This window comes from Sinocyclocheilus rhinocerous, unplaced genomic scaffold, assembly GCF_001515625.1.
Source record: "Sinocyclocheilus rhinocerous isolate Xijiao unplaced genomic scaffold, SAMN03320098_v1.1 scaffold2754, whole genome shotgun sequence".
Lineage (NCBI taxonomy): Eukaryota > Metazoa > Chordata > Actinopteri > Cypriniformes > Cyprinidae > Sinocyclocheilus > Sinocyclocheilus rhinocerous.
The window spans coordinates 64,017-78,500 of NW_015634251.1; the positions used below are offsets into that span (position 1 = coordinate 64,017).

Sequence of the window (14,484 nt, forward strand, 5' to 3'; positions counted from 1 at the left end):
GCAGCTAGTGGCTATACAAAAAAAAAATATTAAATCCTACATCTAGAGACATCCAAGCATGTAAATCAACCTTCAAATGTAAACATGTTTATAATTTCTTAGTTTTATAAGATGATGCAGATTCATGAATGTGATTAGCACAATTATGTTGTCAATTTTTCAACACGTATGCAAAGAATCTCTAAAACTGACAGTTACATCTGTAGTGTACTCGCTGCAAAAGAAAACACGACTGTATTCAGAAGGGAGGGGTGATATTTTTTATCCAGGAGTAAAGCTGCTTAACTATGATCTAGTGAAGCGTGGCGGCAGTAGAGCCGGGATGGGGCAGGCTTGGTTGAATGAGTGTCTGAAACCATTCACAAATTTTCAAAGCGGCGCGTTTGCTAGAGCACACAGAATTTCTGCATGGCCGCACGGTAGACCAGAGCTCACCCTGGGAAAAGCTGACACAATGCAGCGATGCTCTCAGGCAAAACAAACCAGTCCACAAAGACACAAGGTACGCAAGACACCAAAGCCCTCCAGCAGCATGGGACGGCTCGTCCATGTCTCATATCTCGAAATCTAACAGTGCAAAAACATGTACAGTGGGGTTCAAAAGAAATGGGTCCACTGCTTCTGTTTGGCTTTCTATTTTGCCTAATTTAAATACATTTATATCAGCATAACAATTTGAGTCCAGAGTTCAATTGTAAAATGCAAATGAATTTCAGTATTTAGTTTGTACAGCCTTTGCTTTAAAGAAATAGTTTACCCAAAAATGAAAATTTGCTGAAAATGTACTCACCTGCAGGCCATCAAGACATGGATGAGTTTGTTTTTGCATATGAACAGATTTATTAAAATTTTGCATTACATCACTTGCTCACAAATTGATTCTCTGCAGTGAATGGGTGTCGACATTAAATCGTTGGTTCTAGCCAAAATATGTCTATAACCCATAATAATGCTTCCTTTAGTTAAAAAGTCCTTCCTCTCCTGTCCCTCTCACATCAAAATCTACCGTAACATTTGTCAAAATATTAGAAAATGTATTATTTTCGCTTGTAATCGGTGCTTGATCTGTGCACAGTCTGTGCGTATTTCACTCCTGATTCAAGCAAGACAACTTTTTCACTGGAGAAAGCAATATTATGGTGATAGAGGTTTAATATTTTAGGCGGAAGCAATGGTTTTAAGTCAAAAATGTCTTGATGGATTTATTACAGACATGCAACTTACATTACTTGTGGATTATTGTGAAGATTTTATCAACAGTTTGGACTCTCATTCTGACAGCATCCATTCACTGCAGAGGATCCATTGGTGAACAGGTAATGTAATGCCATATTTCTCCAAATCAGTTCAGATAAAGAAACAAACTCATCTACATCTCACAAGTCCTGAGAGTTCTCAAATTCTCAGCAAATTGACATTTTTTGGGTGAACAATCTAGAATTTTGCACCACACTGTACAGTACATACTCTTTGATAACTAAAACCAGCACACCTGTTTACCGGTGCAAACTTGAACTGAGCAAACTAAATATTGTTTGTACTCACATAAGTAATCTACAATGCTTTATTTGGCTAAAAATCGAATGGATGTCACGTGAATGATTAAATGAATCATGCATTTAGTTCACATAGATTTTGGCGAGGGTGAGTGAAGCGAGACAGGTGGGATGGGACGCGTGAGACAGACATCAGACAGATGGACAGACCTGTAGCTCCTCAATACGTCTCTGTAACACATCGAGACTGTTGCTTTTAAACTGATGGAAACCGTGAGAAGGAATTGCCTGAACAAACACCAAGACACGGGATGAAACAGAAAGAAAAACTCAAAGGAGGCAAAAACAAGGCAAAATATGACCAATGGCACAACACTGATTGAGTAACAGGATGAATGACAAAAGGAGAAACTGGTTTCTCACCTGTTGCGGCAGTGAACCACCTCTCTTCTTCCATGTGAGGGCAGGAGTGGGACTGCCAACGGCCCTGCAGTACAACCGTAAAGTCTCACCCTCGTGAATTTCCACCCGCGGAGGGCTCACTTGTACATGGGGTAGACCGTGAGGTTGACTTGTACCTGAAACATCAGTTATAAAGTAAAGGAGAACTCACTTGTCAGCTTCTTGAGCTTGTTACACTGTAAATCTTGAAGTATTCTGGCGTACTTTGAACATGAAGAACTCCTCGGGCTGTGTGCTCGCCATGTGTGTTCAGAGCCTTGCAGATGTACTCGCCCTCATCCGAGCGATCCACAGATGGGATGGTCAGCAGCCCATTACGAATGACAGCTTTTGAACTGATTCGTTTCCCAGGACCTACTGACAAACACCATATCATAAGAGAATTCAGGAGTCAGGAAGGAACAGTTGATGTTATGTGGGAATACCTAACCACACGACCAGATTGAAAACTCAATATCTTCATCAACAAACAATGCTTTCCATGATTTCAAGGTCCTTCAATCCACACCCTTGTTGGTCCAGCAACAACATTCTTATCTACCAGTCAGATTTTGAGGACTCGGCAAAGGAAATGAAAAAGGGTTAGGCTTCATCTCAGTTTTTCTAGCCCCCTTGTGAAAAATAAGTGTGCTTAATTGTATTCTGTGAGCTCTTGTAGTGTACTTTAAATCTTAAAAGTACACTTTAAAAAACTGAACTTGCAGACATATCAAATAAAAGGTCACTTAAGTGCATTTAAAGTACACTTCCATGTTTAACACACTTAAGTACGATTTTAAAAGGGCACTTTGTAATGTGAAATTAAAGATTTGATCTTAAAGTACATCTTAAATAATTAAATTTTAAGAATCTTTTGTTGTGCTTTAAAGAAGTACACTTATTCCATTGTGTTGACTAACAAAATAAAGCACATGTACAGTATTTAATTTATAATTTTAACTGTCAAGTGTTATTCTATATTAAATAAAAAGTTAATATATTTTAAATGTACTAAAATATACCAACAGTGCTAACCACCGAGCCGCCCCCTACTTACATCAAATTGCATTTAATATAAATATTACACTATAAACATTTTCATTTAACTGCAACTAAGTGTCTGAAAACATTGCATTCAATATGCTCTTAAGTATATTCTTTTAAAGTATATTATTTCCATAAGTATGCTGAACCCTATTAAAAAAGTAATATATTAAAAATACATTTATTTCATACTAAGTATAGTTTAAATCTATTAACATGTTTACTGATATATCACTCAAGACTTACTGACATAAAAATTATAATTAAACTTTACTTGGAGTACTATTTGTGCACAATGCACATTTCTTAATATTAAGCTTAAAATGTGTTTTAATGTCACTATTGATGAGAATTGTATGATCTTTGAATAATATCGCTCTTTAAATGCAAGATATTTAAAGTGTACATAAAGTATACTTGCAATAGTTCCGCTTTAGCAAACTTCAGTATATCTTTAGTTGGACTTCAGCACTACTTGTGCAAAATTAAAGTGCATTAAGTACAAAATTAGCTGTTCCAATTTAAGTATGCCAGTCTAGTATACCAAAAGTACAATTGCAGGGTATTTTTATTAAGTACATTAATATGTAAATATATTTGTATATACTTAGCATGAAATAAATGTATTTCAAATACATTTTAGTATATTTATTTTTCACTAGGGAATTGTACTTCTTTTTCACAAGGGTCTTCTTTTGCAGGAATGTTGCTCTAGGGCCAACATAAGATCACATGTCCTATAACCAAGTTCTACTTGACATAATCATAGTAACCACAAATGAATATATGAATTTATATTCACAAACGTAGATTGGCTCACCTATCCATTCCACAGCAGGGGTGGGGTTGCCGGTCACTGTGCAGCGGAACTCTGCCCGCTGGCCCTGTTGGACTGTCAGCACAGGTGGATTTACTGTGGCCACCGGCTGGGCCCCTTCAGTAGCTACAGTGAGGTAGAAACCAGTTAATCACAGACAGGAGTAGAGCACTTCAAACTGAAGTACCAGTCATTACAGATAATGCCTATTCAGAACAGACCTTACCCTCTCTCGATGACGGAAGAGGTCAAGAACATTTTCAGTGAAATTAATTTCTCATTCATGGTCTAAATGTCATGTTAATTAATTGATCATATTTTTTCACATTTATCTTGCTGTGTGGTCTCTATCATAAGCACTAAAAATACAAAAAGGCAAATGGATGGAAAACTGAAAACAGCTCTACATTTGGGAAAGGTCTGTTTGTGAGGGTGTTTATGAACTGATAGTGGTGTGATGGCATATGCAGCGTGTGTCTGGCTGCCAGAGATGATGGTCAAATCATGTCTCTTGGCAGCCAGCTTGAGGAGATGAGAAATGGCAGATGGGGCTTGGCAGGGCGAGGCCCTCACTGCTGTCTGTGCCAACTCGGCTGGATGGCGAGCCCTCGATCTATAGGGATTCCAGGGCAACAGAGCAAAAGAAAGCTTTCTTTCACCAACTGGGTGGACTACTGGTCTGTGTAAGCTCTGTGTTAAGCTCCAGTCTGCTTCTCAGTGACTGAACAGTGCTCATTTAGCTGCCTTGGCATTTAAGCATTACTTTTTCCATGATGGGCTCACGAATGGAGTTCTTATTTTGGTCCATAACTCACGAAAGTACTTTTTTTGTGCATGAGATCTATCTACCCACCCATCTAGCTGTCTACACCTCCATCTCTCTGTCTATACACCCAAACATATAGCTGTTTACTCACCCCTTTATTCATCCACTCCTCTATCTACCCACCTGTCTACACTATCTACCTGCTCAGCTATTTATTTGTCTACCCACCCATCTATTTCTAACTTTCCATCTACCCAACTATCGGTTTACCCAATCTTCTCCGTCTACACATGTCTATATACCCAACCTTTTGTCTATTCACCCAACCATCTAGCCGTCTACCCACCAATCTTTTTTCTAACTCATCTGTCAACCCATACATCTCTATCTATATAACCATCAAATCTGTCTATGCATCTATACATTCACCCAACCATCCAGCTGTCTACACATCTATCGATCCAACTATGTCTACCCACTCATTTTTCATCCATCTACCCAATCCTCCCTGTCTACTCATTTATCTATCCACCAATCTACTCATTTATCCATCCATCTACCCACCCATCACTGTCTACTACAGCATATACCTTCTGAACTATTCATTTGTCTACCCACCCATCTATTTTCAACTTTTCCATCCACCCAACCATCTGTTTATCTAATCGTCTCCGTTTAACTACACTTTTGTCTATACATCTCAACATCTACCCAGCCATCTCTGTCTATACCATCTACTGTACTGTATATAACCACCCATCTAACATCTACATAGCCATCCATTCACCCAACCATCTACCTGATTAACACATCTATCAACCCAACCACATAACTGTCTACTCACCCCTTTTTCACCCCTTTTTCAACTCATCTAACCTATCCTAGCCGTCTACTCATTTATCATCTACCCACCCATCTCTGTATACACCATCTATCTACCCACTCCACCTTATCCATCTACCCAACCATCTATTTAATTACCCAATCTTATCCGTCTGCTCATGTCTATCTACCCACCCTTCTATCTATACATCTCCATATCTATCTACCCAACCATCTAGCTGTCTACCCACCAATCTTTCACCTCATTCATCCATCTACAGTGGGTACGGAAAGTATTCAGACCCCCTTAAATTTTTCACTCTACTGTATCTATCTGTCTCCATATCTATCAGTCCACCCAACCACCTGTCTAGCCATGCATGTCTACACATCTATTGACCCAACCATATAACGGTCTACCCAACTGTCTATTTTTCAACTCATCCATCCATCCATCTCATCTACCAATCCATCTTTCTGCCCACCCAACCATCTACTCATCTTTTTATCCACTTATCAGTCTGTCTATCCACCATCTATCTGCCTATACATCTGTGCACCCCCTAAACTATCCACACCCTTAGTCACCTATTCATCAACTTATCTATTTACACTCCCAAATTCTGTCTATACATAAATCCATCAATGCATTTATCTTTTCACCTACTCTATCATCTATCTAACCACTTACCTATCTACCATTTCTCTACCAATCTGTCTACTCACCAATTTGCTCATATATCCTGTCTACCTAACCATCTATTAATCTACCTATCCATCAATCTCCATACATCAATTAAATTCATACTAAAGTGAAACCATCTTTTAAATAGTGTCTATAAAATTTGAGAGAGCCTAGTTCAGTGCACTGGACATGTACGCATGAGTGATGACCATTATAAATGAGGCATAGTATTATCTTTGAAGAATAATGGATGTTATTTGATATCTAATATACCTCAAAATAGTCTTGTATATCAAAAGCATGATACTGGGCTGATGAAATGTGTGGGGGACCCCTCTCTGTTAGGTAACAAGTGTGATGTTTGGTGGTTTGGTCACATATAACAGCATGCACCTTGAAGAACATCATGCAAAAAGAATTAACCTTACCAATCTGATACAGAACTGGTCTTGAGCACCAAAAAATCTCTGTTACAGACAAATTACTAATAAAATAAGAATCATACAAGACACTTCAGCAACAGAGAGAAGTCCCCAAATGTGTAAGCATGCAGCTTCACTGTTTCAATGGACCCATATGAGTCTTGAAAGCTTAGCCATATCAAGTAATGCTTCTGCGTACAACAAAAAACACACGTTCAGTATGTGAGCAAAATGTGGTCATAAACAGGATTAACATTAAAAGAATAAATATGTATAAAACTCTGGTGGTCATTAAGCTATTTTTGTAATATTAGCACCATGCTCGTAGTTTGGTTGTACCTTGGCACTACTTGAGATGGTAAAAGCATGCAGGGAGTGAAGGTTGCATGCGTGAAAGGAACAGGTCCTTCCAGGCCTGGAGGGAAAGAACCATGTGGACTTACGCTTTCTATGTCCTTCAAACATCTCATAGGCTGTGTAAAACATCTGTGACTGAGAAGCCTCTGTGAATGATGGACAGGCAGATACTGTCAAGTGAGTCTCCAGAAGGTTCTGTGAGAGTGGCACACTGGTGCCTCCAAGCATTTCAATGTGATTTAAAGCATATGCCACTCAACTTAGAGCCTTCATGACTTCTGAGCTCCAGATCGAGTGTGTAACAACTTGCATTTCTTTTGTTGCAATGCTGCTGTGAAATTATACTTTAATAGGTGGGGACTAAATTATCTCTAGATAAGTTTAGGCAAGCTTACATTTTATATTTCCATGAAGGTAAATCATGTTTTAACAGGTAGCTTTACAAACGTCTCAAAATGCCTGAGGTTGATATCATTCACATGCTAATTACATCAGTAAGTGTCAAATAAAATAAAATAAAAGTCTCAAATATGATATGATACAGATATGATTTCTTTTTACCGTTTATATCTGTACTTTTGACTGAGATATACAGCACATAAAGCTTATTTGTACAAGAAAGCTACTCATTGGCTTTTTAGTAAGGCAAATTAAGTTCTTCCCAATTACACAATTATGCTCCAGTATCATTGATTTACAGCACTTGTCATGTTAGACTGTAGTCAATGGTGGAAAAGTTCATGAAGGATAGTTGCTGTAAAATGGCAAGCAATAGTTTGCCCCATTGAGAATCAAAGAGGGCATTGAGTTTTCCTACTGAAAAATCAATGCACGTTTAGAAGACATTTAGAAGACATTTTAAAATGAGTGTAAGGTAAGCACACTGTCTGTGTAATTAAAAGAGGAGTGGAGGAAACAGCACTCAGATGAAATCAAAGCATGCAGGTTAGTATCAAAACACAACACATGTAAAAGCTTTACCTCGGTATAAACATTCATATTGTATTTTCTTTGAATACAGCTTGTGATTGAGAAAAGTCTATCTTAGGATTTCAGTTTCATTCCACAGAGCGAAAGTGTTTTACCTGTTATTATTTTAATGTTCACCATTTAAACAATAATTTGTACATACATTTCACAGTTTAGACAAATCAAATACAATGGAATCATAATGTAAAAAAAAAAATTTCTCAAGATACAGCACCATTTTAAAATGTACAAAATTAAATATTGTTTTAATTACTAAAATAACTGAATATACCTAACATGCTTGATTGAAAAGAAAATCAAAAAAGGAAAAGTTATAAAGCACCAATCTAGTGTAAAACATACATATTGAAAAAGAACAAAAACTATGCAAAAACACAAATGCATGAAAAATGTTTGAAAGCTGTTTTAACATACACATGAAACCTTAAAGTCAACATAAACATCATTTCTGTTATAGTACTCACTGTGTTTGTAAATGTAAACCAAAGTTATTTTTTATAGTAGTTTGTCAAACCAGTCAAAATAAATATGGAATTAAGTTCTAAGCAATAACTACAGTGCACATCTCTGTCGGCAACATTTGAAAGGCATTATCTATGAAATGTCTCTGATTACTACTAAATATAATTGAGTTTACAAAACCTGTAAAGAAACGGTTGCATTTGAAATGCTGAAACATAATATATATATATATATCATAAAAAAAATCTCACTGCCTAAACCACTGGCAGTTTCCAATCCATTTAGATGACCAAAAAGCACAATTTTAAATGGAAAATATGACACTCGTGGAAAAAGTCAACATTCAAACTACTGCACTATTAATAGCACCATTTTCAAATACAAAATGTAAGAACATTTCCATGACAAAATAGAGTTGGAGTCGGGAACGGGCTTGTGCCTGCAGTCCTTTTGGTTGACGAGTCCCAGTATTTATGACACCTCCCTACCTTATAAACCACCTATCCCCAAAAGACCACCTCAGGAGGGAAATGACAGTAAACATGCCCGGAAATTAAGACACAAATCCCCCACTAGTAAGAAGATTGACACAGAACCACCACCATGACAACACCCAATTACACCAGCAGCTGATTTCACTGACCGCTACTAAGAACACTATGCATGAATGTAATGCATATTAGACTGAAGATTAGTAAAATTACTAGGCCTTATTCATGAAACACAAGCAAAACAAATATCTCTGCAAATTACACATGAATCCATTTGATGTAAATTTCGTATATTCAATTTAATGTGATAATTTGTGTAAAATATTTTACAAAATTTTTGCTCAATGTCCGTGTGCAAATTATAATTTCTGTGTAAATCAAAAATGCATCACTGAACGTAATACAACAATTTAACAGTTTAATATGATTAAATTGACGTCAGTCTTCATGGGAGTCTGTTTTGTACGCCTGCTTTGATATGCGAGTCACATAACAAAATGAGCATCATGGGAATTTATGAGAAGTCCTTAATTAAGAGCACTGAAGAACAAATTCTAAGCTTCCAATATTCATGACTAAAAATCAGCTTTTTGCTTAGGACTTTAGCTTGCAACACCCTTTGTGAGCATGAGAAAAAAAATCATGAATTTGTATTAAGAAAAAAAATATTATTTCAGGTGCTGGATTAGATTTGATTGAAAAAGCATTTTCTGAGATTTAGTTATTGAGTACAAAGTTTTGCTTTTCATTCACAAGCTGTATCAATTTGTCTGGTGTAAAGATTTTACACTGGCAACATGAGAAGCCTTTTAAGTTCGTGTAAGTGGGGAAAAAAACTCAGGAATCAAAAAGCACTTTTTTTTTTGATTAATGCGATAATTGAAACACAAAACGAAGAGTTAGCCATGCCATTGTCCATAAGACAAAGCAGAATTTTGCACAAACAGCACAAAAATGGGGCAATGAAGAAAAGCAAAGAGACGTGCAACTTGAGAAAGACAGAAAACTAAAAGGCAGGGAGGTTTAGAGGATGTGGTGCCAGTCACAAACCTGGGACATAGAGTCTGGCTGTGCCCTCATCCATGCCAAGCATATTGGAGCCCGTGCAAACATAGATCCCTGCGTCCTCAGGCTGCACGTTATGAATGGTCAGGATTCCATTGAAATCCATGGCCCGGTTAGGCAGCTTGCCGTTGCCTTTGCGGGTCCAAACCAGGGTGTATGCTGGCAGCTACGAGAGAAGCACATGTCCTCAAATATTTTCACTTACAGTCATTCATACTCACAGCCAAATCCTGCTCTCTCTCTCTGCCCCATCTGTTTGGAAGTCAGGGAGGCTAAGATTATGTCTGTGATGGATGTGTGCGCAGATGACATTCATACCTTGCTTTTGGCAGTGCAGATGAAGCTCACTGTAGATCTCACCGCCACACTCTGTAGTTTGGGCTCCTCGATAAAGACTTCAATAGGTTTGGATGGTAAGGCTGGTGAGGGAAATGCGGTGTCAATCCAGAAAGAAAATTTTTTTTGTACCTTGACCAGTGTGTCCCAAAAAAGGCAAAATGAATAAATAATATATATAATATTCTAAAATAAAATATAAATATTACAAATATACAAATCTAAAAAATTAAGTTTGAGAACACAAAATGACTCAATATTATCAAATTCATACTTGGTTCATCAAATGCATACATACTTGAACACCTCACATTATCCAAATTCACAAATATGTTAATTCTTTAATGAGCAATCCCAACCAGGTTTTTGTTCTACTGTAAATGCATCTTGAGGGTAAAGCAAAAGCAACCTTTAAAAACTAAATTGAAAAATGTTGTGCTGTCATACATTTAATCAGTGTAAAGTGAAAGACTAGAATAATGTGCATATTGTGTTTTTTATGGTAATAAAAAAAAAAAAACACCTTACTTGTAACAACAATTTCTGCTTTGCTTCTATTGGAGCTGCGCTGGTCTCGGCAGGTGCAGATGTAGACGCCAGCATCACTGGGCTGCACACTGGGATAATGCAACTCCTCTCCTGCGATGTGGTATGAAACGGTTTCCCATGCTTATGAACACACACACTATCACTTGTGCGGTTATATATGCTAAAAAAAGGTCTGAACTTTGTCTTTTGAACTTTCAATTCCTTAAAGACACCTGCAAAAAGCTATCAAAAAGTTTTCAGCATTGATAATAATAAATGTATTTCTTGAGCAGCAAATCATATTAGAATGATCATGTGACACTGAAGACTGGCTGCTGAAAATTCAAAAATGCCATCACAGAAATAAATTACATTTGAAAAAGTTATTTTAAATTGTAAAAATATTTCATTGTATTTATTGTATTTTGGGCTTGATTGCAATATACTATGGTACTTGCTTCTCCACAAAGTAGATATGCAATATGGAGCATTTAATTCTATTTTTGGTGCTTGCTTTCTACAGAGGATTCATTTGTGACATCTTGAGAGATCCTGTACTAGTCATCTGAACATGCTTGCAGGAATGTGGGCAGCACCTTGTCTGCGTCTCTCTGCTGTGCTGGAGATTGGGCGTCCATCCTCACGGGACCAGTGGAAATAGTGTGGTGGATATCCAGACACCTGGCACCTGAGAGTGACTGGAAGCCCCCGTGCCACCTGAACCCTTTCTGGATACACCTTCACCACTAGAGACGCAGCAACTGATGACAGACAAACACACTCTACTAGAATCTGTCCAACAGAAATGCTGTTTCACAAATGCAGGGGCCCATAAATGTGCCTCAACCGTTTGTGTAGAGACCCCATTAAAGCAATTGAAGATTTGAAACAGGAAAATGGGGCGGCCCTTTTTTTTTACTGCCAATCACTCATAATTTGCTAATGGTTTCCAAAGTGGTATTTTGGGTATGTGTGTGTTCATATGCATAATTTATTAAACATGCATAGTCGGCTTTTATGAGCTCACTAGCATGTAGATGCTTAGACCTCCAAGCAAAATGACTTTGGCTGAAAATCACAAACCTCCGATTTTGATTTCATGGAGTCATTAAAAGTAATAGTAAATGAACAGATACCACTACGGCAGGGGATTCTCGCTTGTGGATTTCCAACATATCCAGGCGCACAGCTATGGAGAAAGAGGAGTACCACATTAAACATTGTAGTGATAATAATTGCGTCTAAACGCGCTTTACTGAATTCCATTGTAACAGCACAGGAAGCGTGAGCATACCGTTCACAATACTGGCCGGTGTAGCCGGGCTGACAGGCAGTGCACTGGTAGCCTCCGTTACCCAGACTTTCACAGGTACGAGAGAACCTGCAAATAAAACGACTATTAAAAACCTTGCTGCAAGTGAGGCAGATATTGTGAAAGCAGGAGCTGGCAGGGTCAAGTTAAGACTAACTGGTTGTCGGGGTCAGTGCCGGGGCAGGCACATGCTTGGCAGTCCTCAGGGGTTCCAGCAGTTGGATCTCCAAAGAAGCCGTCAGTACACTGTTCACACAGCTCACCCTTGGTGTTGTGTTGGCAGTTCTAAGGATCAAAACGATATCACATGTGGTATGGATTCCTTTTATAAGCGTGAGTAAAGGCAATATATATTTAAATATTGATTTGATTTTAGTTCGTTTCTAATATTTATTCAATTTATAATATAAATGTTTTGATAATTTTGAATGAAATGCAACTATATTATTTTGTTTCTCTCTTCCATCTACAATTGACACTTTAACTCTAGCACTCTGTTCTATTCTTATTTTATCTACTTGTTTTCTTTTTATTTATTAAAAAAAAAAACTTCACCCTCTAACACTAGTGTTCTTTATTCTTTTTCTATTCTATCTACTTGTTACTTACTTATATACACACACACACACACACATACACACGTCTGCATGACATTCAATTTGTTAAAAATATTATTGTTTTCATGACTAAATACATTATTGAGTTACTTATTTTTTTATTGTATTATATATTATACAGAAATACATCGGTACTGTATACTGTACTGCTCAAGTTGAGTAAAGGATTTTTTTCCTTAGTATGCAATGCAATAAATTATCGTAATATATTATTATAAGATTAAATAACTATTTCATTTATTTATTTACTTATTTTATAAAATTATTTCCATACATATTGTATTATATTTTATACAGACATATATTTGCTATACTGTACTGTTCATACTGACTAAGAGACAGCAAAACTCTTATATGAATGGGATTGTGTTAATGCCTTAAAGCATTCTGGGACACACTTCTGTTAAAGAACTGCTGGTATACCGTGCAGATGCCAGTCTCTGGGTGACAGGAGTCCGAGTGGCCGTTACAGTCACATGGCTCACAGTGGCCAAGGTACAAGCCTCCTCCTGTGCGAGTGTATCCAGGAGTGCAGTCCTACAGAACACAGAGACAACGGACACATGTCTGGATAGAGTAACACTGTCATCATCATCACTCTAGCATGGAAGCAAGCCTTTACTACGATTCATCCAGTTGGTCACAGAGCAAAGCTGCATTGTTTCTACCTGGCAGGACAGACCACGGTAACCAGGAGGACACTGGCACTGCTCCACCTCCAAAGCCTGGGCCAGGCCAGTGTACTCGGGCACAGCGATATCCATGCGGACCCCCGAAATACTGGATGAGTGCATCTCTGTGTGATACGAGGCACGGATCAAGATGTCATCGAGGTCCGCGAGTACCATCATCAGGTGTTCCCGGGTTGCCAGCATGCCATCGGGACGCTGCCAGTGTTCCTACAAACAAAAAATCATTTGTGTCATGCTAAACCATATGTCTTGCTTCAATATGAATAACGTAATGGATGAATGGGCTCTCACCTCTCTGAAAACAATCTCAAAGTCCTGTGACTCTCGGGCTCCATGCCCTCTTCTCCATGGTTGGCGTGCCACCAGCGTGATGTCATTACCCTGTAGAAATAGTGACGAACAATAGTGGTCAAACCTTAAAAGAAAACCTATATATAACATGCACACAACATCTGCTATCAAACTCACAATAATCTGAACATCAGCATCTTCTATTGGAGAACCTCGGGGTCCTGGCACATAGGTGATGGTATATTTCAGCTTTCCACCATATGCACCAACCTACATAAGGATCAAAAACATTTAATCACAAAAAACATTGATATAAAGTATAGCATGAGAAAAGTTTGACATTTTTATATGAATCATAACTACAAACAAAAAACCTGTTGATAAAACCTGCGAAAAACCCAAAATGATAATTAAATAAAGCTACTGCTGATGTTTTTTTCTTATTTTTCAAAGAGGAGAAAATCAATGACATAAAATAAAGAAAAGTAATTGCAAGATTGCTTTTCATAGTGGTTTTATTTTTGACTTTTTCATTTAGGGCTTTTATGTGGCTGAACAAAAATAAAATAAAAATGTATACAAAACAAAACAAAACAAAACAAAAACAAAATACAAACAAAACTAAAAACAAAAACAAAACAGAACAGAACAAAACTAAAATATGCCCTAACCAGCCACAAATGCAACAAGTGACAGGACAAGTGAAATCGCATTTGTCTAAAATCCTGCTGAACATATACGTGAACATTAAACATTAAATATATTCTGAAATGCTGTCATTTCACACAGTGGTTTTTTGTGCATGTTTTTTTTTTAAACAAAGGCAACATTTACAATATATATATATATA

At 37.5% G+C, this 14,484-nt stretch overlaps 1 protein-coding gene across 1 annotated transcript in view; it reads right to left on the minus strand.

Moving 5' to 3' along the window:
- The window catches only part of LOC107745451 (basement membrane-specific heparan sulfate proteoglycan core protein-like), a 107,409-nt gene that overhangs the window by 24,818 nt on the left and 68,107 nt on the right, over positions 1-14,484 (minus strand). Inside the window, exons 39-54 of the mRNA XM_016559323.1 lie at positions 13,812-13,904; positions 13,635-13,724; positions 13,320-13,550; positions 13,075-13,188; positions 12,192-12,319; positions 12,017-12,103; positions 11,859-11,911; positions 11,319-11,483; positions 10,723-10,833; positions 10,177-10,277; positions 9,844-10,024; positions 6,937-6,996; positions 3,802-3,924; positions 2,163-2,315; positions 1,920-2,074; positions 1,707-1,784 (exon numbers count right to left, since the gene is read on the minus strand). Of these exons, the coding sequence (XP_016414809.1) occupies positions 1,707-1,784; positions 1,920-2,074; positions 2,163-2,315; positions 3,802-3,924; positions 6,937-6,996; positions 9,844-10,024; positions 10,177-10,277; positions 10,723-10,833; positions 11,319-11,483; positions 11,859-11,911; positions 12,017-12,103; positions 12,192-12,319; positions 13,075-13,188; positions 13,320-13,550; positions 13,635-13,724; positions 13,812-13,904 (1,923 nt within the window). The remainder of the gene's footprint in view (positions 1-1,706; positions 1,785-1,919; positions 2,075-2,162; positions 2,316-3,801; positions 3,925-6,936; positions 6,997-9,843; positions 10,025-10,176; positions 10,278-10,722; positions 10,834-11,318; positions 11,484-11,858; positions 11,912-12,016; positions 12,104-12,191; positions 12,320-13,074; positions 13,189-13,319; positions 13,551-13,634; positions 13,725-13,811; positions 13,905-14,484) is intronic.